Raw genomic sequence first — 26,760 nt, 5'->3', positions numbered from 1 at the left:
AGCATGAAGCTAAACTGTATCTTGTTTCTGAGGTCAGCAAGTTCAAACTCTATGCACAGGTAATTTTAATAAGTTAATAGACTGGATGCCTAGCTTTTGTATGTAGGTTGTCAGCGGTAACTCAGTTAAAAGTTCTAAGTTATCTATAAAACGTTGTTTTCATGAAATTTGGTGATAAAATGAAATAATCCTTATAAAGAATCATTGCAGTGGAAGTATAATCTATCATCATGTGTCCACTTAATCCAATTTTCTCATTAATGGAGATTCAGATTTGAAATCTAATAGGGAATGTAATGAAATATACTGCAATGCCAAGACCTGTCAGAGGAAACTGTTTACTGTTCCAGTAAACATTTACTGTTCCACCTGAGACTGAATGTTGAACAAACCTGAAAATTGACTAGACACCTCCACTGATATATAATTGTGATGGATTGGCATTTAAGAAACAAAGGGAAACACCTAAGGAAGTTAAGGCTGCTGGAGGCTGATGGGAGTTTTTCTCCTGGCCAATAACTGGCCGTTTCTGAGAATTGACAGTAGTTTTGACCATTGAAAAGTGAGATCAACCTGTGAACACCACTTTAAGACCTAAGCCCGGGAATTACTTTTTCTCTCTGGTTTCTGGCTTTGAAGAGGTAACAGGTCTCTGGTTCAGCCTCTTCCTCCCTCCCAAGCCGGACAAGGCCACAGGGGGAGCGGGGCTGGCTGGACTTCTGCAGTTCCCGGGGGGGGGAATGGAGACTGTGAAGTGTCAGGAGCCCCTTCCCAGAGGGGCTGAGCCCTCGGGGGGCTCACTGGGCCTCGTACAGTGGGGCTGCTGGGCCAGGCCAGTCCCTGGCTCAGCTGCAATTTCTGCCGCTGCTGAGTTTCACCAGAGACTGCCGAGTAAGGGGAGGGAAAGCCATTGACCTGCGGCATGCTGAGATAGTGGCCACACTCCCCAGAGCAACCATGGAAAATCTTCTATCACAAACAGCTCCAGCTGCTGCCCTGGCAGAGATCATGAGACCATCCACAAGGCCTGGGCAAGACTTTAACCCTTTCACTACCCAGATGAGACTTGCAGATTAACCCTTTTTCCAGAGAGAGGGGAAGAGAGAGTGGTCAACATGTAAAGAGACAACATAGGCTTTCAAAGACAGTGAAGAAAATAATTAAGCTTCAGATGGGGGAGAGAAGGAGATGCCTTAATAAGCTGAAATAGTCTTTTGCTAAAACTATGGAGATGGACAATAGTGTTCTGAAAAAAACTCCTTTAATTCATGAAAGAGTATTTTGGGAGGAATGGAGTGTTTCAAAATGTGGATCTAAGGAAATGGTGAAGTAGTTGTGATCCTATGAGATGCTGGAACAGAAAAAGGAAGTGATAGTTGTTGAAGATTTGTAGCCTTTAAGAGACAAAGAGAAAACTTCTGTCTTCAGAGATGATCACAGAGACAGATGAAGAAAACTTTTGCCTTTGAATAACTCATGACACCCCTTTTTGACTCATGGCCCATGAGCATGTCATTTTAAAATGATGCCCCTTTTTGACTCATGGCCCATGAGCACACGTCAGAGTGGTGTGAAATGGGAGGAAAGAACTGATGGCAGAGTTGTCCAGGCAGCTGGCATCAGAAAACTAGAAAGCCATGAGAAAATTGTTTTCTTGTGAAAAGCTCCATAGATTAACAAAAGACAACTTCTTTTTCTCTACAAAGTCTTATGAAAAGACTATAGCAAAGCTGAGATTGTTCTAACCACCAGGCTTATTTTGTCTCTATGTTGTCATGTGAACAAGAGAATGGTTGGGTAGTGGGGAAAGAGGGTTTCTGGAGGTTTTATTCTGGTTTCTTATTCTTGTAGTTCTGTTAATAAACTTTCTTTATTCCTTTTAAGTGTTAAGCCTGTTTTGCCCTTCTTCTAATCCATACCTCACAACAAGAAATGAATACATTTTCTAGTGATTTTTTAGCTAATACTTTAAAACCACAACAATAATTTATTTGTTATCCCTTTGTCTCTGACAATAATGGCTGAAGCAAGATAAAAGTAAACCTCCAGTAGAGCATATTAAATTCTACACTGACAGAACAGCTTGGCATGCATTCTCTGTAATGACATGTGTTGTTGCATGGATGAAATAATTAAACATTCAGATGTTTCCTAAGAAAAACACCTTAACACTAGTATTTGTTTTTATGCTGACATATCATATTTTTCTCCATTGAAAAAAAAGAAGAATCATGTATCAAGCTGCTCTGGAGATCTTCGTAATATTATCTAAAGAAAACATGTAGAGCTTCCTGTGTATTTCCTCAAAAATGTGATCTTTGAGAAGGTTTCCCTGCTGTATGATGAAGTAGGAAGTAATAATTCAGTGTGATTGCCAAAACAAATTAACTAGTTTCTGTTACCGCTGAAGATGAATAGATCACGCGGACACAGGTCGAGATGTGGTGAAAGAAAGAGCAGAGTTTATTTTTCCTCCCAGGATTTATAGGCTTGTGACCATGGCCAGGGATTGGATGGTCAGGATAACACTTTCTCACTGCACTGGCCATGAGAGATGCCCATCACAAGATGTGTAACAGAAAGAATGTACACATATCTATGTTTACAGTTACTCTCCTGGGAAAGTCCTTAGAAAACTATGTTAGCAAGCTCAGAAGCTGAGTTTTCAGGGCGACATCTCACCCTTTTTGGTTTAACAAAAAGAAAAGAAAAAAGAAAAATTAACAAAGAAACTAGCAACATTATAAACAATCAAAAAATAAATAACAGGAAAATAAAATACTCCATACAATCAGAAGGCTGTAATTTCAGGGTGATATCTCACCCTTTCGTTATTACAAAAACAAAACAAAACAAAAAAAACAGAAAAACAACACTACTCAAAAATAAATGAAACAGTTGTCCAACATCAACACCTGCTTGTGGATGGGCCATCGGGGTGAGCGCGCACGTCATCTACATCGGAGTCCTCATCTGTTGGCCCACCCATCCGATCACTTCCAATTTGGTCACGGCCTCCAGCCCACTCGCCGGTCGAATGCTGCCTCTGCGGTTGTAGGTCAGGATGAACACACTTCGCAGGTACCCAGCGTACCCCAGTATCTGTGGATACACAAGCATACGCTCGCCCCGAAGCAATGAGGTCATAGGGACCCTCCCACTGTTTTGTGACCAGATTCCTCACTCTAACCTTTGCCCGAGGCTGAGGCGTCTCATCCGAAGCCTGCAAAGAAAGGTGATGGTTCAACATGACCGGGTTACTGGAGTTCTGCAGCACCGTGAGGTGACTGAGGGTATATAAAGCTTTCCCCAACCGACTGTGCGGAGTCTTGCCCTGCATTCCCTGTTTCTGCTTCTGCAGAACTCGCTTCAGTGTACCGTGAGCGCATTCTACGATATCCTGACCTGTCGGAGAATGAGGGATACCAAACTTGTGTGACACACCCCACAACTGCAGGAACTGCCGCACCTTCTGAGAGGCGTAAGCAGGACCATTATCAGTCTTCACAGCAGAAGGCACACCCAAAACAGCAAAGGCCTGCTTCCAGTGGGCAATGACATCGCAGGCTTTTTCTCCCGTGTGAGCAGAAGCCCACATGGCAGAGGAGAAAGTGTCCACACTGACGTGCACATACCAAAGCCAGCCGAACTCAGCAACCTGAGTGACATCAATCTGCCAAAGCTCCAAGGCCCGAAGGCCCCTGGGGTTTACCCCTGCCGGCAAAGGTGCAGCAAGTGCATGACAATCGTCACAAGACTCAACAATGTCATGGGCCTCAGCTGACGTCAGCTGAAACTGCTTCTGCAAAGTATGTGCATTCTGATGGAAGAATCCATGCGACGCTTTGGCCTGGCTGAGCGTATCAGGCTGAGGTGCAACCCATGCAGGGTTAGCCAATTTGTCAGCTCTTGCGTTACCTTCTGCAATAAACCCTGGCAAATTGGTGACTCCGCACATGCAGAACGTAATACCTGTAATACAGAATGTACCCGGGCCTGAATGGCACTCCACAGGGCCTTCAGTAAATGGAACAAGGCAGGATTGCTGACCTCCTTCAAGACTGAATGACCCAACTGCTGTGCTATACCGGCCACATAGGCAGAATCCGTGACCAAATTGAAAGGTTCCTGGGAAAACTTCTGAAACGCCATGATGGCAGCCCGTAATTCCACCAATTGGGCTGACCCAGTCTCACGACTCTCCAAGACTTGCCACTCAGATCCTTCCTTCTAGGTAGCAATGGCCTTTCCAGTCCTCCCCAAACCATCAGTAAAGACAGTGGGGCCTTGCACAGGTTCCTGACTATGTCTGGGCCGCAAAGAAAGTTTTGTGAAGTTTGCCACTTGCAGCAACTTATGACTGGGCAGATGGTAAGTGATCTGCCCAGAAAAATTCTCTAGAGCACTTTGCATGGAAATACTGTTTGCAAAGCTCCAGTCAAAGTCCTCCCGCGGTACTGGGAGCACAATCTCTGTGGGATCTGCACCCATCAATTGTAAACACCGTTGTCGGCATTTAATTATCAAACGAGCTATCAGCTCAAACATCGCCGTTGCCGTCTTCTGCTGCTGATAGGGCAGGAAAATCCATTCTAAGACATGCAAGGGATCAGACCACTCATCATTCCATTGGCCAATGATACCCGCAGGATGCAAATCTGGAGTAACAATGAACATAGCGACATCAGTGGAAGGCTCAATGCGATGAACCTGACGAGCGGAAACCGCTCGCTGAACCTCCTCCAGCACCTGCTGCGCCTCTGGGATCAGTGTCCAAGGTGACTTTAAATCAGTCCCCCTTTAATAGACCAAACAAGGGGGATAATTGTGCCATGGTCAGTCCCAAGTAGGGACGCAACCAAGTAACGACACCCACCAATTTCTGAACATCATTCAGTGTCTTCACCAAATGCACAAATTGCACCTCCTGGTGTTGGACTGTCCGTTCCAAAATTTTCACCCCTAAGTACTTCCAAGGAGGTTGTTGCTGAACCTTTTCTGGAGCCACTTGCAGCCCATGAGAATGCAAAGCAGTGAGCAGTTGAGGCCGTATCCTCAGCAGCTCATCCTGGGTGGGTGCAGCCACCAAGATGTCATCCCTATAATGATAAATATGAGCATCAGGAAACTGCTCGCGAACTCCAGACAGGGCTCGAGCCCCATACCATTGGCAAATGGCCAGTGAATTTCTCATGCCTTGTGGCAGAACCCTCCATTGATATCTCTGTGCAGGCTTGGCATTATTGATAGCTGGCACTGAGAAAGCAAATTTCGGTCTGTCATCGGGATGCAAAGGAATTGTAAAGAAACAATCCTTCAGATCCACAATGAGAACGGGCCAATCAGCAGGAAGCATGGTGGCTGATGGCATTCCAACTTGCAATGCCCCCATGCTTTCCATCACAGCATTAACTTTCTGGAGGTCTTGCAATAACCTCCATTTCCCAGACTTCTTCTTGATGCAGAAAACAGGAGTGTTCCAGGGACTGGTTGAAGGCTCCAGATAACCCTGGTCCAACTGCTCCTGCACCAATTCACGGAGGGCGACTAACTTATCATGAGAGAGGGGCCACTGATTTTCCCAAATGGGTTTGTCCACCAACCAACGTATGGGAGGCGTAGGACAATCTGCACCTCCAACACAGTAGCCCCCATCAAAAATCCGTCCCCATACACACCCCCCATGCACCAGAACGTCCCTCCCCCAGAGTGTTAACCGGGAGTCTTTCGTGACATGCGGCCAAACCATGGCCGTGTCCCCCTTGGGGTTCGTGATGGACACAGGCCTTCGGCTCACATAGCATTGCGCGGCTCCTGCCAACCCCACAACCGATGTCTGCACTGGGTCCAAGGGCCATCCCGAGGGCCAGTCGGCAGACCCAATGATCGTGACATCTGCGCCTGTGTCAAGTCCACGAAGACTGACTTCTGACCAGGGTTGGACAGGATGCAGAGCCGCTCAGGACAATCCTTGGCTGCCAGAACTGCAGTCCAGTGAACCTGAGGTGGCCCCGTGGATCCGAAGCCGCCAGCTCCCCACTGCTGACCTTCCGCTCAGGCGGCCCCCCATCGGCCTGTGCCGGGAAAGCACACCAAGAAGGCGACCCCACCCCAGCCCGACGCCGCCGGGGCGCCGGACGCGGCGGAGTTACGTCCCCCCATTCCGCGGTGCCTCTGACACCCCGCTGGCCAGAATCCAACCCCACCCTAGACCGACGCCACCGGGGCGCTGGTCGAGACAGGGCCTCATCCACCCACCCCACATCACCGGAGGAGAGGGAGAGCTCCGCCTCGCTCCCACAACTGGAATCAGAGTCACCACTCTCATCCAGATCAGAGAGAGTGGCCACAGAACCCGCAGAAGAGGGCGAGCGACTATGCAAAACGCGGACGCACCGCCGCCAAACCCTTAGGAGCCGGACCAGCTGGGGCTCATAATCGAGCAGCAGATCCTCGAGCAGGGAATCGCCTAAAGCGTCCCAAGCCGACTTCGAAAACATGGCCTCAACCACAGGGAAAAAACCCTCATCTTTGCCATACTCACACAAAGTGGCCACAGAACCCGCAGAAGAGGGCGAGCGACTATGCAAAACGCGGACGCACCGCCGCCAAACCCTTAGGAGCCGGACCAGCTGGGGCTCATAATCGAGCAGCAGAGCCTCGAGCAGGGAATCGCCTAAAGCGTCCCAAGCCGACTTCGAAAACATAGCCTCAACCACAGGGAAAAAACCCTCATCTTTGCCATACTCACACAATTGCTGAAACTCAGCATTCGAAACATCAGTCCCTCTCTGATCCAACACCGCATACCATATCTCCAGAACCAGGCCCTCTGTAGGAGAGAGCCCAAAAACAGCCATAGCCACAGGCTAGACAGTACCCTGTAACACACGTGCAAGACACGTCGGGGTCACCAGATGTTACCGCTGAAGACGAATAGATCACATGGACACAGGTCGAGGTGTGGTGAAAGAAAGAGCAGAGTTTATTTTTCCTCACAGGATTTATAGGCTTGTGATCACGGCCAGGGACTGGATGGTCAGGATAACACTTTCTCGCTGCACTGGCCATGAGAGATGCCCATCACAAGATGTGTAACAGAAAGAATGTACACATATCTATGTTTACAGTTACTCTCCTGGGAAAGTCCTTAGAAAACTATGTTAGCAAGCTCAGAAGCTGAGTTTTCAGGGTGACAAGTTTCTATGTAGGAAAATCCAATAATAACTTCAGCCATGATTTTAAAACTCTTAGCAAGGATTGACGTTCTTATGGGAACCAGGAATACTGTAAGCTGCTGGCCAGTGTGAATTATCTTGGTGAACAGAATATCTCTTAGAGTAAATCTGTTGTATTCACTCAGCATTAAAAAGAAAGGTAATGGTGAAGGACAACAGTCAGTAATTTTGGCCTGGCCTCATTACGTTTATTTCTGGGCTTCGCAGTGGGAGCATGCAGGCTCCTTCACCATCTCTATATTATGGGACTCCAAAAATATTAAGGCTGCTATCTTCCATCATATTTGCAGTGTAGGCAGAAGTCTAGTAAAGGAAGCCTGAGTAATTAGCTGTGGAGGTCAGCTTTTGGTTGATTTCAGCCTCAGTCCATCTTTTTTCTATTCCTGGGTCTTTAGGCAAGGTCAGCACTACATAGGATGTCAGCTGTCTGTGTGCCTGTTACATTGACAACTCGCATGCCAGTCAAAATTGTATTGAAAATCAACCTTTGTCATATTAGTAATTTCAGAGTCTAGAGAGGTTGTTAGGGAGACATTTTGGTATTATTGTTGATTGTGTGAATTTTTTTCAAGACATGCTAATTCTGTGTACTGCCTAAGTAAGAAAGCTTTGATTAATGAGATGTTCTGTTTTGCATTCAGTCCTCTAGATACTTGAGCAATGGCTCGGCAGCAGCAGTCTCTCTCAGAATCTCCTTTTGGAACTTAGAAGAATCATGGCTGATTTAATGTCTCAATTTCTAGATGACAAAGAAGCCAGGAAACTATTTTCAGAGATAAATACCCTGATCCAGCAATGGAATGAGAAATCAAATGCCTGTTTTTCAGAAGGATATGTTTCATCTCATGATTGATAAGTTATACTTACCTTTCTGCAACTTTTCTTAGAATAGTAGATCAACCTGAATATTTGTTTTCACTTTGCATTTAATTGATTTCTGGTTTTTTGTCTGTTATGTGTTTTTATTTTTTATTCTATAGTTCAAAACCTTGTATGCAGTCAAATAATTGTGCTGATGCTTACATGTTCCAGAAAAGAAATTTTTGCTTCAGAGTATATCTTCCAAAGGCTCAGCAGAGAACATGGCTACTACATGATCAGGACTCACAGGAATCAGCAGCTATGGATAATTGGCATTTTGAACTAAGACCCGAATTCTTTATCTTGTTCTGCAACAAAGTTTAATTCCCACAAGTAGTTGGTGTGACTCACTAATACTTCTCATGTATAGCAAGTCCAGTGCATGTGAAATAATTAGAATTTTTATTGTAGAAGTGAAACTCAGTTGTGCAGGAAATCTTATAACAGAAGCCTACAGCAACAGCTACAAACTATGGAAAACAGTTTTAAACACATAGAATAAGTTGTACATATGTAGTTTGCAATCTCATCTAGGGCACTCTGAGACTATGATTTCTTTGGATGGTTTTGAACTTACAGTTTCAAGTTCTCTGTTTGGTTCATCACTTAATGCAAATGTAAACACTTTATATGAAGGTGTGGCTATAAGCCCTTTCTTATTAAGAATATGTTTTGCCAAGCTGTTTGAATCTTCCTCATCTGACAGGTTCTACAGAGGAGTTGTACATAAAGAGAGTTAATGTCTGTTAGAGTTGGCAGAGCCTCAAGAAAGGTCTATGGCAGAGCACAGGAACTGATACTTTCCTCTTTCTAACTACACACTGGATAACTTGCATTGCTTCCTGGAGTTATAATATTGGCCTCGGTTTCTCACTGCTTCTAATTACTTGTTCATAACAAACACTGTAACTGGAGGAGATATGATTCATGCTATACAAATCAACATCTGAGGATAAATCTGAAAGAAATAATCAGCTACCAACTAGTAAGAGAGATTGCAGTCAAGTTTTTCAAAAATTTAGTAGGGGGTTTTGAAATTTGGTTCTAAATTATAAAAGGAGACTGCTGTGCTGCTGCAGTTGTAAGCAACAGCAAAGGTTTTTTTTAGCAGTTTTACCCTTTTACTTGCAGTACACAATGTTTCTGTGCTCTAACTCTGGTGATTGCAGTCTGGAGAGAAAGAAAATATATTTAAGGAGAAAATATTTTCAACTTGAGGCCTTTACATTCAAAGGTTCTTTTTTCCATGCACCTCCTCTTGACTAATCCTAGAGACAGTAATTGTTTTTTCTTTTGATAAATAATACTGACACAATAGAAAGATCAGTTGGTGCATTCCAATTTTCACAGTGATTTCATGTTTTTGTTGATACTAAAATAGCAGTGTTCAGCTATCAGGCAGTCAGTTGGTACATTCCTGTCTGTAAAATATAAAAGCTTTGTTCTTTTCAGCAGATGAAAATGGGGTGTACTCAAAGGTGTTGGACTCTTTGTGGCTTACAAGCTTGATTATAAGTCCTGATAAATGCACAATTCTTTAACTGCTGTCTACATTCAGGTTTTGATTTGAATGAGGTTGTGACTTTCCAGTAGGGTTTTTTCACATTTTTTGAAAACCAGTGCAATTGTCAAGTTTTGCTAATTCAGATTTTGTAGTGATTAATTTGTGAGTGCTACTTAAATTATATTTGGAATTGTCTTGAATTAAGTAAATAAACCTAGATTCTAATATTAAATAATATGTAGTTAAAAACATTCTTGTCTGCCTGCTAGGTAACTAACAATAAAAAAATTTGCTGTTAATTTTTCAGGATTTTGACATCTTTCAAAGAGTTTTTGAAAACAGAAGAAAACTTAAGGATTTCTGGTGAAAAGAAAAGGGATCACCTCTTTCATCTTGTAGAAGTCATAGAAAAAATTATGTTTGATTTCTCATTTTCTAAAAACAAGTCTCTAATTGAAAATGCCTTGAATAATGCAATTATGTGGATAAAAAAATTTGCTGAGGAGGAGGAATCTGCCACCAATTTCTCACTTGCAGTTTCTGAACTTTATAATGAGCTACAAAAAGATTTCCAGCCTCTTCAGAGTTTCTGGACAAAAAAGGGGACAGAACTTTTCTGGCATACAGTGGAAATTGTATTCCATGAACTTGATTCTAGGGTTTCTTTGCTGAGTCAAGTTGAAGAGGAAGAGGTAATTGAGACCTTATGTAGAATTTTATCTTCTATTACAGAAAATAAAATCTATAATAGAAGTATGGCGTTGCTCAAAAATACCCCGACCGATTGGCCAGAGTTAAATATTACTGCTTTGGACCACTTAAAGCATTTAAGTGGACACTTCCAAATAAATCTCTATGAAGTTAGGTCATTGTCTGGTGATCATGTCAATGTGTCATTTAGCACAATTCCTGGAGTGAGTAATACCTCTTTATTTCTCTCAAATGCAACTTTTATGTATAAGGTGCAAGAATTAGGAGAAATTGTGCATGATTTCCTCAGAAATATCCAAAATTTAAATGATACTAGTGTGGCCTCATTTGTACCAAACATTTTCTCTCTGTACCAGAATTATGATCTGATTTTAAATATTAAGAGCAATAACACTCTGTTAAAACTTCTTTATGAGACTTCAAAAAGTATGTCATCTTCTCAAGTATGGCATGATTTGCAAAATAAGGAAATAGTTTTTGACTTTCTTTTTGAAACTTTCAGTCTTCTCTGGAACCTCACCAGTAAGTCCCTCTGTGAAAAGTTACTATTAATTTACAACTACACAGTGTTTCAGGCAGAGTTTCTTGTACAGAATGGAAAAAAAGATATACAAGTTGTTTATGACACTCTAAGCAGCCTTAAAACTTTATTTATAGAAGAGCTCCAAACAGCTGCCTTATGTTATTTGGATGAGTTTTTTGATCTGTCTCCAGAATGCCTGGAAAATAATGTGTGTGCTGATTTTTATCTAGAAAATATGAGTTCTGTACAACATTCAGCAGAGATTTATAACTTATTTCTGCTTCCATTGAACAGTGTCCTGTCTAATGTAATAAACTGGGGAGATAAGGTAAGTGTGCCTTCTGCTTTGCACTGCACTTTTACATGGCTTCAAACATGGACAGAGATTTTTGAAGAAGCATCAGAAATCTTAAATTTGAATTCAACCTGCTTTGCCTGCCTAAGAGATGATTTGACATATCTCTCTGAAAACATTTTAAACATAACTCGAGATGAACTGTGCAATAATACAGCTATGGCTATTGTTGAAGCTACAGGAACAGCAATGAAGCTATTAAAATCTCTATTTCAGGAACATGGCAATTTAAATGACTTGAAAGATTTCGAGGCTTTCCTTGCTAATCTTCAAAGGGTAATTAACAATGCATTTGATGTCACAAACTTGCTTAAAGATAGGAGTTTAGAATGTGTTTTAGAGACAATGGGAGTTGCAATAACTAAAATGCAGAAATCCATACTGAAGATTGTTAATGAAGAGTTTTTGAATTTATGGCTCGATGCTTTCATTTCAGGAGGTTCTGAAGGAGAAGATAAGGGTGTTGGTGTATTGTCCATTGGAAATTCCCTTTCTACTGTTCTTAAGCTCTCCCAAAAGGAACTTGAAATTATGGTCACTGAGATAAATGATATGTCTGCTTTTTTAAAAAGTGTACTTCAGGACAAATATGTGGTTTGTATCAGCATTTTCCAGAATATTACCAAACTAATTTTGGATAATACTCTGAAAGACGTAGGCTACTTGCAAACAAATTTTTCATCTCATCTTAACTTCTTTCTAAACTTTCACAGTACAATGGATGAAGCAGAGGATTGTAACACATGGATACATGGATTAAGTAATCTCATTGAAAAATACAAGTCACCTTCCCACCTTGAAAGTGCAAAACATATTTTAATTCTTCTGCAATCTCTGGGAAATGCTGAGACAGATGCTAAGCTAATGAATGTGATGGACTTTGTTAAATTTGTTTTTAATTTGATACTCCCTGAATGTTCCCTAGGTGGTTCTGATGTGATTTGTGTGTTTATTTCAATATCATAGCAAAAACTTTGAAATTTATTCTCCCTGAATTTTATGTGAAAGATGTCATTAATGTGCTTGAACTTATTTTTAGACTTTTAAATAATTCTGGAGAGCAAATACAAACTATTGTCAGTGATTTGTTTGGGAGCTCATTGTATATGTCAAGTAAGACCCATTTTAGTCAGTCAACCCGTGGTTTTAACAGGACTTCAAGAATGCTCCTTAATCATTTTCACCACATTAATCTTATATCAGTGGAACTTTTGTTAGAAATTCAAAGTCTTCTGAAAAATGAAATTTTTGAAGTCCAAGAAAACAGCTCCTCTCATTTGGACAAGGAGATTGAACCTTTCTTGCATGGGAAAAATATCAGTTTGCTGATGGAGTTCTTTCAATATATGATTAGAAAACTTGACTCAAACTTGCAGAATGAACACAAAACATTTCCTCAGAAACTGATAGAAACAGCAGGTCTGACTATTGAACTGGTAAGGAAGGCACTTGAAATTTTCAAGACTCCAACTTTTACTGTCTTTCCATTAAGAGATGAAAAGGAGTTTCTAAAGCATATGGTTGCCTTGGTGCAAAATGTGAGAAAAATGGATGCTGAGTTTTTGATAAGTAGATTCAAACAGGTCCAGGAGAACCTAGAAAATTTATTTAAAAATATAAAACATTTTTCTCTTGCGAACTCTGAGTTAGGTACTTTAATAGACTGGTGGGATGTACTTGAGAACGTATCATGTTACTGGAACCTGACTGCTGTACACCAAATAACACAGCTTTTTGAACAAGATGAGCTCTACAATACTGAAGACGTGTTCAACATCCTCTTTGATGTCATCAGCCTTACAGAAAGATTGGCTCATGGAAACGTTACAGAAGCACTAACTGAAATATATGCTTTCATAGTGACTCAGGAAGAAAAAATGCCTCTGTTTACTGATGAGGAGTTCTCAACCCAAGTAGATAGTCTTCTAACATTGCTGGAGACATTGGCAGACATCTCTGATGAATCTGGAGAGGCCTCCGTTTGTTTTCCTGCAGCATTCTGCTGGACTCTGACAACAGCAACACCTCAGAATGATCCCACTGTTAAACCTTGTGACTTTGTGCACACCAATTCTACTCTTCACTATAATGCAGTCATTCAAATCATTAAGGAGCTTAAACTCATCACTCTGGATGACAGTTTTGCTTGCTTTATGGAGGACATTCAGATGGATATCACTCACAATCTGACTTGCTTTTTTCATCAGATCAAAGAATGGAACTCTATAATTTTGAAGTTTTCTGAGCTCCATCATACAAATAGCTCAGTTCTCAAAGAGCTGCTAGATTTTTGGAATAAGCTATCCCTTTATGCTGTGCCACTGCAGATGAATAATACGCATGCAATCAATTGTTCCTCCACACCTAAGAGCCGAATGGCTTTACAAATCATTGAAACTCTGGACAGCATTTTGGCATCAGACGTGGAGATGGCCAAAAGTCTTCTTGAACAGCTGGATAATCTTTATGGTGGCCTAACTTGGAACAGAGAGTCAAGAACATCATTTGAGAGTGTTTTTACTAATGTGAAGGATATGACCAGTGAAGTTTCTAGACTCCTGAATACTGAAGCTGTCCTTTCTTTTCTTTCTGTAATTCAGCCTTTAATGACACTGTCCTCTATTGGAAACCAGACACACTCAATGCTTATGACAATATCAGCTTTAAGTGGGAGTGTCAATATAGCTAACAACTTTGAGAATTTATGGTTTCCTGTAGTTGCAAGCAAAGAAAATTTATTGGTGAATTTTAGTGTTAGACACTTACTTGTGGTGATAGATCAAGAGTTTCAATTACTAAAGTTTGCCACTGGACAGTCCTCTTCAGTGGCTTCTGAAGTTTTACTAGAGCAGTTTAAGACATCATCTGTAGATGCTATATCAAGAAATTTTGAAGATATACAAGACATTGTGAAGAGCATTCTATGTGACTGTAACAATAAAAATTATTCTAAAATAATGCATACTCTAATTCTCCTTATGACTAATGAAAGTTCATCAAATGACCTACTGCTGGCTGTCAAAGATGTTATTGCCTTTCTGGAGCTATTCCAAAATAAGTCTAAGAAGGACTACACTGGTATGTTGTTTGGTGATAGTCATTTTAGCAGAGTAAAATTGAATAATACTCATGCTGCTTTTTCAGTTTTGCCAAACAGCCTCCTTCATATAATTGCTGATATTGATCTTGAAGAAGAAGCTATGCGTACAAACAATACTAAGCTTCATAAAGTTGACTTCATTGATTCATTTTTTTATAATGTACCATATAGAGACACTTCTACTCAGTCTCAAAGCAGAACTCTGGAGATCATACAAGAGATTTTGCGAATAATATTTCAGTCTACTGCAGAACGTGACAGGAATAAAATAAAACTCTTATTAATGAATTTGCATAAGGATGTAATGGCAAAACTAAGGTGAGTGTTTGGGAAGTGTGCTGACAATGACAGAAAGGCTCTCTGTTTATGACCAACTCTATCAAAACTTTTATTAAGTTAATTTGTGTTTCATTTCAGATTTGTTCCAACTTATGTTGTTCAGACCAGCCATATTTGGTATCAGAACACATTGTGTGGAACAAATTATTGTGTTTAGTTTATTTCTACTATATGTGTTTAGTCATATGTATTGACACTTGAACTGGTTTCTTTGGAACTATTCTAGAAACAATTATTTTGAATGTACTTGTATTTTAAAATCCTTGCAAATCTGAATACTGAACCCCCACTAATTGGCAGGCAACAGTCATTTTTGCCTACAGAGCTAAATGTTGAGGAATTCTTGGGCCTAATTCTTTGTGGTATGCATGGAGGTTTTTTTCTATATCCAAATATAGCTATACAAATTTCCTTTAACTTAAATTTGTTGATGTCTTCTGGTTATTAAGTTGTTCAATTTAACAAATGCACTGTCTGAAGAAATCTTGAGCCCATGGTCACTTCTGCCTGATTATTCAGATCAGACGTAATCCAGAAGCAGAGGAAACTGCTTCAGAGTTACTGATTGTTTACTTAATAAAAAGGCTGCTGGACTGGAGTTGCTGCATTTAAACAATATTGAATGAGCCCACAATTAGTTGCTCCAAACAGCTCTACGGTATCTTGCTGGTGGTGCTACTGGTCCACTGACATAAACCAGCTGAGATATGGCATTGTAAAGTTGGTGCTCTGATGTGGTATTTTGACCTTCGTGATTAATTTCATGCAAATACATAAAATCATTGTCCATCAGGGTTAAGTATTAACCTAATCTGTTGAAAAATACCAAAAGCAAGTACTAGAAAAGTGGTTTATTTTCTCCTACATGCTGATTATCTGCTTTTTACCATCAAGTCAACATATTTTGGGCTCTCAGTATTTCTGAACCTATTACAATTTTGCTTATTTTGTGAAGATATTTTCTAGTGCTCCTGGGGTATATTAACAGGGAAGTATTATATTCTGTTTTTTAAATAGTTCAAACAAATGTAACAACTATTAATATTGAAATCCTTGTGTGGTTCATTGAAGACTGCATTTGTGCATTGTCAGTTCTTGAAATTTTTCTGTGGTACCCTTGGAATGAAAATAATGTTTTCTTATTGATGTTTCTACAGAGTATCTAAAATCTGCAATATTCTTCAGGAAAGTTTATACCCAGATAGCATCATATTATTGCAGGAATTGCAATTTGCCATTTTGAATATTCTCAAGATCTTTTCAGGTTGGTTACCACAGTAGTGACTCAGAGTCCCTATGTATTACTGCTGTTAGGTTAAGGCTTTACTCTGATCAAACTTTTGTACAAATAAGGTAATTTGGGTGATGCCAAGCAAGGCAAGCATACTGATGTCTAGAAATTAAACCAACAGAGGCACAGGAAGAAAATCTGATTGCAGATCATACAAAGGAATGATTTCTTTCTGGAGTGTTCATGTAGATTTAAAATCCCAGTGAAAGCAGGAGATCTTACTGCTCCTTCTCAGCTAGTGAGATGAGTCAAGTCACAGGATCATTTTTTTTAATGAGCCAGACTTGCCACAGGGCAGTGTGTAGTTGACAGTAAGGAAAAATTGGTCAAGTATTTAAAGGAAGAAGCATCTTCCATTTCTGGCCATGTCACACCAGTGAATTTGCTACCTGTAGCTGAAAACTTCACCTTCAGGTGAAGGTCTGTAGAAATGCTGACTGCATGCACAGTGTGTGCACACAGAAGCATAATGGGACCCTATTTTCTCTTTTACTTCTCTTTCACTATTTGAACAAATTGTTCAAATTTTAATGTGTTACCTTGTTTTATTCCTTATGTATATGCTCCCAAGTTGTGTACTTCAAGAAAGGCTCTATTTTGACCTGAGTATAATTTCATGTTATATTTTCTTTGGATAACAAAAGCCAGTGCTTTTCAAAGCTCATACTTTAGCCAACTATGCCCAGAATTGTTTGCAAAGAGCAATTATGAGGCATTAACCTGCCCTTCTAGAGCAAGGGATGAGAACTGGAATATCTTATGTCAAATGAATTTCCAAAAGAGTATAAGATGTGATTACAACCCAATTTTGACTGTCTTCTCCACTCCCCTGTGATGGATGTAGTTCCAAGGAGTAAGCCATGCTTATTTCAATCCTCTGTTTGTGGGAATGTTTCATTAGTTACAAAAAACATTGTGAAACTTAATGAGAAAAGATGAAAACTGCTTGATTTGGTTTGATTTGAGGAATTGTATTGCATTACTTCTATGAGCAAGATCAAGGTTTGCTTGTTTTAGAAGCAGTGTTTCATGTTTATTATTCTCCCTATTTACTTAAGAACCAAACTTAAGGAAAAAAAAAAAGAAACATATTTGAAAAAATTGAATGAGAATTCAGCAGTCAAGTCAAATTCTTTCACTACTATTCCATGTACAAATCCACTGCAGCCAGCAAAACAGAGGCTTTTTCCAAGGATGTGGTGCAAGCTGCAGACTTGAGTAGAAATGGCCTCCATGGATGACTATCACCCTATATGGGTTGATTGTCCTAAAATATGGGAAATCTTATGTAATGCTGTTTCACTCCCCTAGGTTTGAAAGTTACTGCTCACCGAAGGGTTAGTAACACCCAGGTATTCCCATAGGGAAATACCATCAGGGGAGCCTGCCCAAGGAAAAGGTAGATGTGGTTAATATACTCAGCTTCTCACAGTTATGCTTCTTGCTCTTGAAGAGCAAATATGAAATTTTCTACTCTGGTTCTGTAGCAGGTAGGGATGTTCTTATTATTGATCAGGAAAATGTAATGGAGAAGAGTACTGAAATTGAATCAAACCAGCCTGCCTTGTCCTCTGAAATGATACATGAATTTAGTTAGAAATATTTCTCTGTGGCTTAACACATCAGATGTTTCTTGCTTTTAAAAATTTTTGTCTCCCTTATTAGTTGGCTAACCTTTAATTAGTTTTCAAGTTCTTGGGTTTTTTTAACTGATTAAGTCTTGACATTTTCTCTTACAGAAGAACCCATTGTCTTTAGCAACATTTTCTGTGCCATTAAAAAGTGTAAAGATGGATTAATGAGTCACTTGCTCCTTGCTGTCTTTGAAGGGATTGCCGTGGTTCAAGATCATTTCCAGGTCGGAATGATTCCCTCACTGTTGCTCTGAAAACTAAAGCCTTCTGATAATGTTTTCATAGTTTTAGTTACTTTCCCATGAAAGTTCTATAAACGTAGGTTGTTTATGTTCCTTCTAAGAAACGTCTTTTCATGGACATTTTGCATGACCAGTGTGACTGGAAAGGTGGTAACTTAATTATCCAGTCCCTGGTCATTGTCGAGAATCTATAAATACTGGAGTCAGAGAATAAAGCTTCTTCTTTCCTGTTCTAACACTGAGAGGCATTCGTGTGAATCAGTTTGACTCCTTTAGTGACACCCTCACCTACAAGTGTACTTTACAACATGCATTAAACTTTGGAAACTAATGAAAATTTCCGTTTTTTCCCACTGTCGGAATGAAAGTCCCCACAGTGGCTGTAGAAACCTGAGGTTTAAATAGCTATAGCTCTGATAATTTTGACAGAGATACCCCAAAGATATTCCTTAAATAAAGACTGGTGAGCTTTACAAGCTGTAAGTATGACTCTGAATTATTAGAAGTCCTATAACTAGGATAACTGGATTGTCAATCAATGTCAAACAGCAGCCCATTTTTAATTTCTTTAAATTCTGTCATTCTGCTAATTTAATGAGTTATAATACATTTATATTGTACATTTAATTTATACATTTACATTATTTTATATATTATTTTACTTTTATATTATTATTTATAATATAAATTAATATATTATTATATATTATTTTACTTTTAAACCTTCACAGGAACATTTGTGAAATTAAACTGGAAAAAAATAAGCTTCTTGGCTAGAATAATTCCGGCTAAAATAGCAGTTATGATTACCAGTTGGGTTCAGTCTGTTTTTCTTTAACATGAAATTGCCAGCAGGTGAGAGTAATATTTGGCATATAGAGACTCACCCAGAATTGGAAGCAGGCCTTTGGATAGCACATGTATGTGTACACAGACAAAATACTAAGGTCATACTTTTTAGCATAGAATTTGTCTTCTCTTTGTTAAATAGCTCTGCAGCTTTGTCTATCTGGACATTTGTCTGATCTGAACAGCATGTAATAAAGTAAACAATGACAAGTGTCATCACTCATATCTCAAAGCAGATTTCTGTAGGCCAAATGCATTTGTGTAGTCACCACCCTTCTCTGACCTAATTCTGAAAATATTAAAAAAAGCTTGGCAAAATCAAAATTATAAGTATTCAGGAGAAAATAGAAAAGCGCATGCTATACAAAGCATAATGCATGAAAAACTTTGGATTTGGGGATCCAGATATTTTGTTTTGTTGAATGGAAATGGATGTTCAAAACAATTTTTTTAAAAAAATATAAAAACGGTCAGACTGAAATAAAAAAGACAAAATGAAAAAGAATAGTTCATTTCAGGTTTGAAACGAATTTTAAAAAGTTGGCATTTTTATTAATGGATGACTCTCCTTGACAGGCTAGTCTTAGTTCCCAATCTGATTGTTTCCAAAACTCAAATAATTGAAAATTCCTTGGTTCTTGAAAACATTTAATCTGGCTTCAGTTAATCATACAATGACTAAGAGAATATTACCTTACCCATATTCTCATTTGAAAATAAGAATCATCTAGTTGCTAAGGGCTGCTACTTCAAACACAATCTCATGAATTTACTAACCATGTGATCACTGTGTTCTTCAGGATGTTAGAAGATACTTGCCTGCTTTCAACAAGGGGGATTGTGAGAATATGGCACATATAAACCAAAAACTTTCCAATGTTTTGGAGAGCCTCATGGGAGCCTTGCAGAATACCAGCACTAACAACTGTCAATGCCAGCTAATGATGGGGAACATTCAGAGACAACTGCAAATGTAAAACCTTTCACATTTTGGTACCCCAAATGGTTCTTCATCATTGGTGATGTTATTCTCTGCATATGTCTGTGGTCTAAATTAAGTAATTATAGGAGAAATACTGTCTTTTTAAGCTTTGTTCATTTAACTTAAAACTGAGTGGATAAAATGTACAAATTTTTGAAGTAATTTAGAATAACTGAATATTTCTAAAAACCTTTATATTTTTTGCCAAGCACTTGCAGCTGATATTTTTTGCTGCTCCACCAGCTGAATGCTTTGGATCACAACTAAGAAAATTTTCAATTTCCTGTGACTTCAGTTAGGTCAAAATTTTGATATCTAAATTTTTTATTTATAGCTCGTTTAATATGGCTTTTTCTCTCAATAGCTGAATATCTTTTTGTGAAATATTAAGCAATCAGATCAGTTCAGCTGTTTAAAGAATTAGAAACACAGTACAGTGATTATAAACTGATGGGATTGAACTCAAAACAACTTTCTGATAGTTGTTATTTGCATGGGGAAAACGATTAAATTTTAAGTAAAGCTGCTACTACACAGTATTTCAAATTTGCAATCAGCTAGAAGTAGACGTTGTAATTGTTTCTATGGTGGTTTGACTGTTGGATTGTTTTCATAACAGGCTTGAATGGTGTCTCTGAATTACAGTAATAATACAGAAGAACTAGAGCCTAGATGCTGCTCCTAAATACCATGGGCTCATGTCCAGTTTTGAAGAGAAAATCATATCTAATGTGTGCATACTTTTTATGACTTAAATTATAATTAGATAGACTTTTTTTTCCTCCTAAACTGCAGCCATTTCTATCTCTAGGTTTTAAAAATGTGCCTTCAGTAAGAAACATAGAAGTGAGATATTGCTAGACCTGTCCTTCTCTGTAAGCTATGAGTTTGCTACTGTTAGCCTACTGTTTACTAGGGCCCTTAGTCATTATGGGAATCTATCTCTATGTACATATATATATGTAGAGATATACCTGTGTATCTCTACATATATAGTCACATTTCAGCATTAAATATGATGACCATTATACCATATAAATACCAGATGAGGTCTGTAGATGTGCTGGCTGCATGCATAGTGTGCGCACACAGAGCATAATGGGACCCTATTTTCTCTTTTAGTTCTGTTTCGCTATTAATGTTAGTCTTTATACATTAAAATGCCAATGACTTGGTTCTGATAACTTGTGAAACTAAGGCTATTATTCCAGGGTGACTGAAAATCTGGAGTTACAATTGTTGGAAAATCCAGCAGTAGCTTTCTTCAGCAATTTTAATCTTGTGAATGGTGGGTTCCAGTTTTCTGCATTTTTTCTATAAGTCACTCTAGTGTAATTTTGTAGGACAATAACTGTTTCTTTGTTCTTACAAATTCAAAGGGACACTGTTTATGGAGACTATTGACGTAAGCCAATATTGTCACTCACAGTGAATTGAATGAAAGGGATACAATCTGTAGGAAGTCTAATTAATCAATTTGATGATGTCGGTACTATTTTTTCCTCTTCCAGATGTGAAAATCAAAGATTTTGTGCAGAATATCACTCAGTTAAGGCTGGACATTGGTTCTTCTGTCAATATTTCTGAAGAAATTGTCAATACCCTCTTAGAAGTCAGTGTCTCTTACTCAGAGGTAAAAGAGGTGTCAAATTAGTGGGTCAACCTATAACATGGTATGCCAGCTGAAACAAAACAAGCCATGTTGTTTGTGTGGAATCTTATAATTTCACTTATCACTTCCATGTGAAATACTCCGGGAATTTTAGGACTTCAAAGTAATAATGTGATGCATTAAGAGACCAGTTTTATAGTAGCACTGTTCCTCTGATCTAAATGGCACTGCTTCATTACTTTCAGCAGTGTATTACCCTCTTGTAATGACACAGAATTTGAGCTTTGCTGTCTTGGTATTGTAGAAAAGATGTGGGTTTCTGGAGATATAATTTTGTACCTTACCATCTCCCCTTCTTGCAGCATGGAGTTGTCTTATGTATATATTTTTTAAATTCTTTTGTGTGCTCCTCACTGTTCTTGCATTATCTGTCTTGCATTACTGTCTTGCTTTACTTTCACTTTGAGCTGTTGACTCTTGAGTATTTTAAGTTTTCTGAAGGAAAGGTTGTGTCCTACCGTTGCTTTCGACTGTGACCTCAGTGATGACTAATAGGTTCTCTCTGCTGCAAGTGTCTGTTTAAGAGCTGAGGGTAAATTTGGTGTAAATTGATCAGTTCAGTCAAGCAGCCACTGGGTGGCAGTGATGTTCCACTTTCAGAAACCATTGCAAGCTCTATTCGTGTACGGTGCAATATTAAAAAGGCAGTTCAGACAATCGTAACTGCTTATAGATGGTTTGTTCTGCTTCTGTGGCGGTGTGATTGCCTTTATTGTTAGCTTGCTATTGTGATACCACTAAATGGTAATGAGATAAGTCATCTGAAAGCAATTCAGTTAAATGGGATTCAGTACACCTTTGCTCCCTTGGAATAATAATGCTAAGTGGCTGAATTGTCAGATTACTTTCCATCCTTACTTTTTGCCAGTCATATGTAGAGTTTAAACATATACACACATCTTGCATTTGGATAACTATACAGAATTTTTTGTTTGCTTAGTGCTTAAATCCTTCCCCAGTCCAACTGGAGCATTAAAAGCCTGGGTCTCTTATTAGGAAATTAGGATTAGGAAAGCTGCACAAGTACTTTTTAGAGCTATATTTTAAGTATACCTATTATGTTTATTGTCTATACAGCCACTGTCTGATAACCTGATGATAGCTATAGGCCCATTGTAGCCCTATATTTCTGTGATTATATATTACTACTGTGCTTGTCTCTGGAACAGTAAGACTAAGCCCAGGAATTTTTTGTGCTTATTATACTTACCCATAATTTCTGCCACGATGTTACATGCTGGCCATGCTCATTGCCATGTGATGGAGTGATCTGAAATCACTTAAATCCTGTTACCTGAAGACTATAAGCATAAATTTACTGAATGTAGGAGTTTGGATTAGCTCTGATACTCAGAAAGCTGCAAGGAAAGTTCAGAGTACCTTAACCTAGGGGATAAAACAAAAAATGTGTTAAAACTGCACTGAAATGGTGATATTCATGTGAGGCACATTTCAAATAAATTTCAAATTGCATCACAGTCAAATTTCCCCTCCAGCAAGAAGTCAAAATCTGTATCATCTTATGCTGCTCATAGAATTATGTTCATTGAATGCACACACAGAAAAGTGAATCTTTAAATATATAGAAAACCTTATAGAATCACAAAGGCAAAATTCTGTTCCAGAATGAAAACCAAAAAATCGAATTACTAAGTTGGAAAATAAAATGTTCATAGGAGTTAGTGTTAAATTGCATATCTTGACTGTCTTGCAGATCTTCTCCCTGACTAGGTACTGTCAGCAGCAAGAGATACATTCAGTGGAGGTGGCAGAGGTGGATTCTGTCCTAAGAAGTACAATGGAGCCCTGTACTTTGACTTCTACAGGCTCCTAAAAAACTTGTAATTTTTCTGGACTTGTTGAGAATGGGTAGCTAAGAAGTCCTGAGATATCTGGACTTCAAGCACTTGCCATTATCCAAGATGGTTTTATTATAGTCTCACCCAAGGTCTGCTTTAGGCATTTGTCCCTTCATCTACTATTAAATAATACTTTAAAGCACTGTTTAACTGAGAAGTGTGAGCTGGCTCACATTAGATGTTGTGTCGTAGAGGCATCCCCAAGTGTTAAACTTGTGTGTCCTTTGAAAGAAGGAAGGTGTCTCCTGAGAATCAGACCTTTTGATACTGTTTTCATAATTTCTAGCCACTTTCCCAGGGAAGTAACTATAAATATAGATGTTTGTTACAGTAAGGGATGTTAGAATATTATTAAGTTATTTTATGTTAGTAGTTGATAGCTTGGAATGTACCCTTCCCCCTCTCCAAGTCGCGGCTTTTTTCCCTCCCCTTTTCTCCCGGCTTCTTGCCGAGAGGCAAGTAACCATGGTTACCTAAGTTTTCTTCCTCAGACCCTTCTGTTTGTATCCTTGCCACCGTGGAGGGTCGGGCTGACGCTCCCCTCCCACTCGGCCCCGCAGCGGGAAGCAGCAGGAAGCCCGAGGGAGTGGAGAAAAAACTCCGCTGGTATTTCCAGCTGCTTGGAGTTTCTTTAGCCCGGGAAAGCGCGGGGATAGTAGCGGCAGAAGCCCGCTCTCCGGTGCGGGAGCTTGCAGCTTTGCTCCCGCCGACCCCAGACTGCCTCTGAGTTTCCTTGTACTTTCCGGTTCCTGTGTCCCAGCTAAAGAAGCCCGGTGGGTAATTTTCCCCCCTTTTCTTTCCCTCCTACATTATCAAGCTCCCTCTGCATACCATGTCCCCCCTCTGCCTCCTCTGGGAGCTCACTCCTGCACCTCTGTGGGCATTTGAAGAAGTCTGTGTCTGTTATTTCTTATCTTAGTGTGCTTAACCTTGATTTGTAGAAAGTTTGTAAATGTGCTATCTGGGAAAAACAGCTGGGTCTCTCTGATGTTCCCATCCTCCGAAGAAACCCTGTTAAAAGCAACTCCCAGACCCCAGACCCTTCGTCTTGCTCTCTGAGGTTCCCTTCACAGAAATAAACCGTGGAACATAACCCAGGGGTCCCCCCCCTTGTTTCTTTACTCGTTCGAGAGACTTGAATTCCAAAAGTGGATCAGTGAGCCCAAATACTCTGCTGGCTCGGAGCCAGAGTGATCACTGAGCTAGCTGAAACACCTTGGGGGTTCAAGTCAGATGTTTATACATTCCATTAAAGATATGCTTTTTGATGGATGTCTGTCATGGCCAGTGTGGTTGGGAAGGTGGTAACCTGACTATCCAATCCCTGGTTGTTGTCGAAAATCTGTAAATACTGAAAGGACAGAATAAACGTTCTTCTTCTTTCATCACATCACACTTCGAGCTGTGTCTGTGTGAATCATTTTGTGTCCGACAGTGACAGGAAGGACCATATTGTTTGATGTTAATGATTCACATGCTAGATTTTGATCTTCAGGTGTTTCTACAGCAGAGGTGTACATCTGCTAGAAGGAGTATGCTCAGCATTGTAAATATGCCTGCTTATGGTATGAATACTCAAGAATGAATGATTGACTTGTGAAAAATAAAATCAAATCCTTATAAGAAATATACTTCATTTTTTTACTTCTTTATACAAGAAGTATAAAGTAAGAACATAGCAATCTCATATAAAGCTTTATGGTTTATTATTTCAGGTCTGTTGGTGCCTGCAAATTGTCATGTTACTGTGACACAAATTTTCACCTTATTGACAGTAAAAAAACGTGACGCATTTCAGTTAGAAAAATTTTTAATACCGATATGTTGTTATGTTGTGGTAGGTTCTTTACAGTGCCTTTGCAGTAGCTTTAACTGGAAGATGTGATGAAGAAGTACTTAGCCTGGTGCTAAAGCTGCCTGAAAACAATAGAACTTCCCTGGTAGTGGAAGAATTATGTTCTTTACCAGCACTGGACTTTTATACCATGTTTGTATTGATTATACAAAATTTCAATGTACGTCACATCATTTACAAGGTACGATGGTTTTATTTGAAGGTGGTATGAAACACACACGTATATAGATTAATAATTCTATTATTTCTTCAGGTGTTCTTTCTCCGTGAAAGCGAACAGTGGACATATGGCATTTTTTGTATTTGCTTGGCTTCCCAAAATATAATGGTTGAAGAATGGGGCTGATAGATGCTTCCTCAGGAAAATTATCACTGAGGAGTTAATGATGAAAGCTTTGCAGAAAACATAGGAGGTCAAACATAATTTTATTAATCCTTAGCAGAGTTTGCAGTTCATGCAATTAGTCACTTCATTATTTTTAAGAGTAGAAGACTGATCTGACAACACTTGCACTAAAACCAGCATAGGAGCTCACATTACAAGAAAGATAAAAAATTATTTTCTAGCAAGAATTCTTAGCATGGTGGATGGCAAATGTCTGTAGCACAACTGTATTATCTGTAAAACTGTAGATAGTCTGGAATCTAGTATGGGTATTCAGTGAGATAATGGTTTTATCTGTAAGAGCAGAATTATTGAATGGGCTAGTTAGAATATAATTATTAGATGGGATAGTTTAGTTCTTTTGGGGGTAAATGATTGACGGAACACAAAATTTAAGCATGAATAACTGAAACATACTTATGACTTATATGTGAGGAAGAATGGTTTCTTCTAAAGCCATAGGGGTCTGATTGTATTCTGGATGCTGCATGCTCAGGTAAGCAGGTTAGACATAGGATTTTAAAAACACGACAATTTCCCACAACAGGTAAAGATACCAGATGAAAAAGAAAATGTTTTACTTTCTGAATTATCTGCAAACTTAGAAGGGAAAAAAAAAAAGAAGAAAATAAACCAGTGCTTATTCTGATGAGCGTTTCTGCTGAACTCAACAGAAACCTAATCAAGTCCTAGCAAAGAGTGAAAAATGTTGTCAGCTCATCCTAAATTATAACAGAAATTCTGCTACTTTTTTAACCAAATAAGATTTTTTTCTATGGGTGTCTTTAATTTTTTTTTTATTTTTACTGTGTAATAGCTGGTAAAGTGGTAAAGCTGAGAAGAAAATCAAGCACAGACATTAAAGTAGGAAAACAAAGGTGAATAAAATAGCTAATAAGAGGAAGAACTGAAACTATATAATGAGATTATAGTGGTTTTATTATTTTGCATAGACAGGTAACAATGAATCAGTTTGTATTATTGTATCATATAGCTAATCCCCAAAAGCAAAGGGAATAGAGGGAAAATCCCTAATGACAAATTTGCATGGTGGAAGTAGCAAACAGCCAATTGAACTTAGGTCACGTAGGTAATAAAATGCACACAATTATTTTGGGCATGAAAAATTCAAAGGCAGGAAGAATGTGGCAGGAAAGTTAGTTACTTTAGGAGTCATAATAAACAATATAAGTAGTTTCTAGCTTTAATTTAACTTATAAATTATTTTTAAAATATGAAGTTATTGCATTAAATGTTTTTAAAGTGGTGAAAGAAAGTTTCCATTTACACTGAATTTTAAAAGGATAGATTGTTGCAGATTCCATTAGCATCTTGGGTTGGAAAGCTCTCTTCAACTTGG

The 26,760-nt window shown here is 39.1% G+C and overlaps 1 protein-coding gene across 1 annotated transcript in view; it reads left to right on the top strand.

The window, feature by feature from the left end:
- Positions 1-11,351: 11,351 nt before the first annotated feature.
- The window catches only part of ABCA13 (ATP binding cassette subfamily A member 13), a 194,842-nt gene continuing 179,433 nt past the window's right edge, over positions 11,352-26,760 (top strand). The window contains 8 exon segments of the mRNA XM_088051690.1: positions 11,352-11,786; positions 12,569-14,610; positions 17,234-17,259; positions 17,662-17,780; positions 19,448-19,620; positions 20,841-20,917; positions 21,141-21,262; positions 25,002-25,196. Coding sequence (XP_087907816.1) covers positions 11,352-11,786; positions 12,569-14,610; positions 17,234-17,259; positions 17,662-17,780; positions 19,448-19,620; positions 20,841-20,917; positions 21,141-21,262; positions 25,002-25,196 — 3,189 coding nt within the window.

Source organism: Pseudopodoces humilis, chromosome 1 (assembly GCF_049639895.1).
Source record: "Pseudopodoces humilis isolate 2021_Gansu_Grassland_sample_001 chromosome 1, ASM4963989v1, whole genome shotgun sequence".
Classification (NCBI taxonomy): domain Eukaryota; kingdom Metazoa; phylum Chordata; class Aves; order Passeriformes; family Paridae; genus Pseudopodoces; species Pseudopodoces humilis.
The sequence above is the reverse complement of the archived record's forward strand: the minus strand, read 5'-3'. Positions and strand labels throughout refer to the sequence as shown.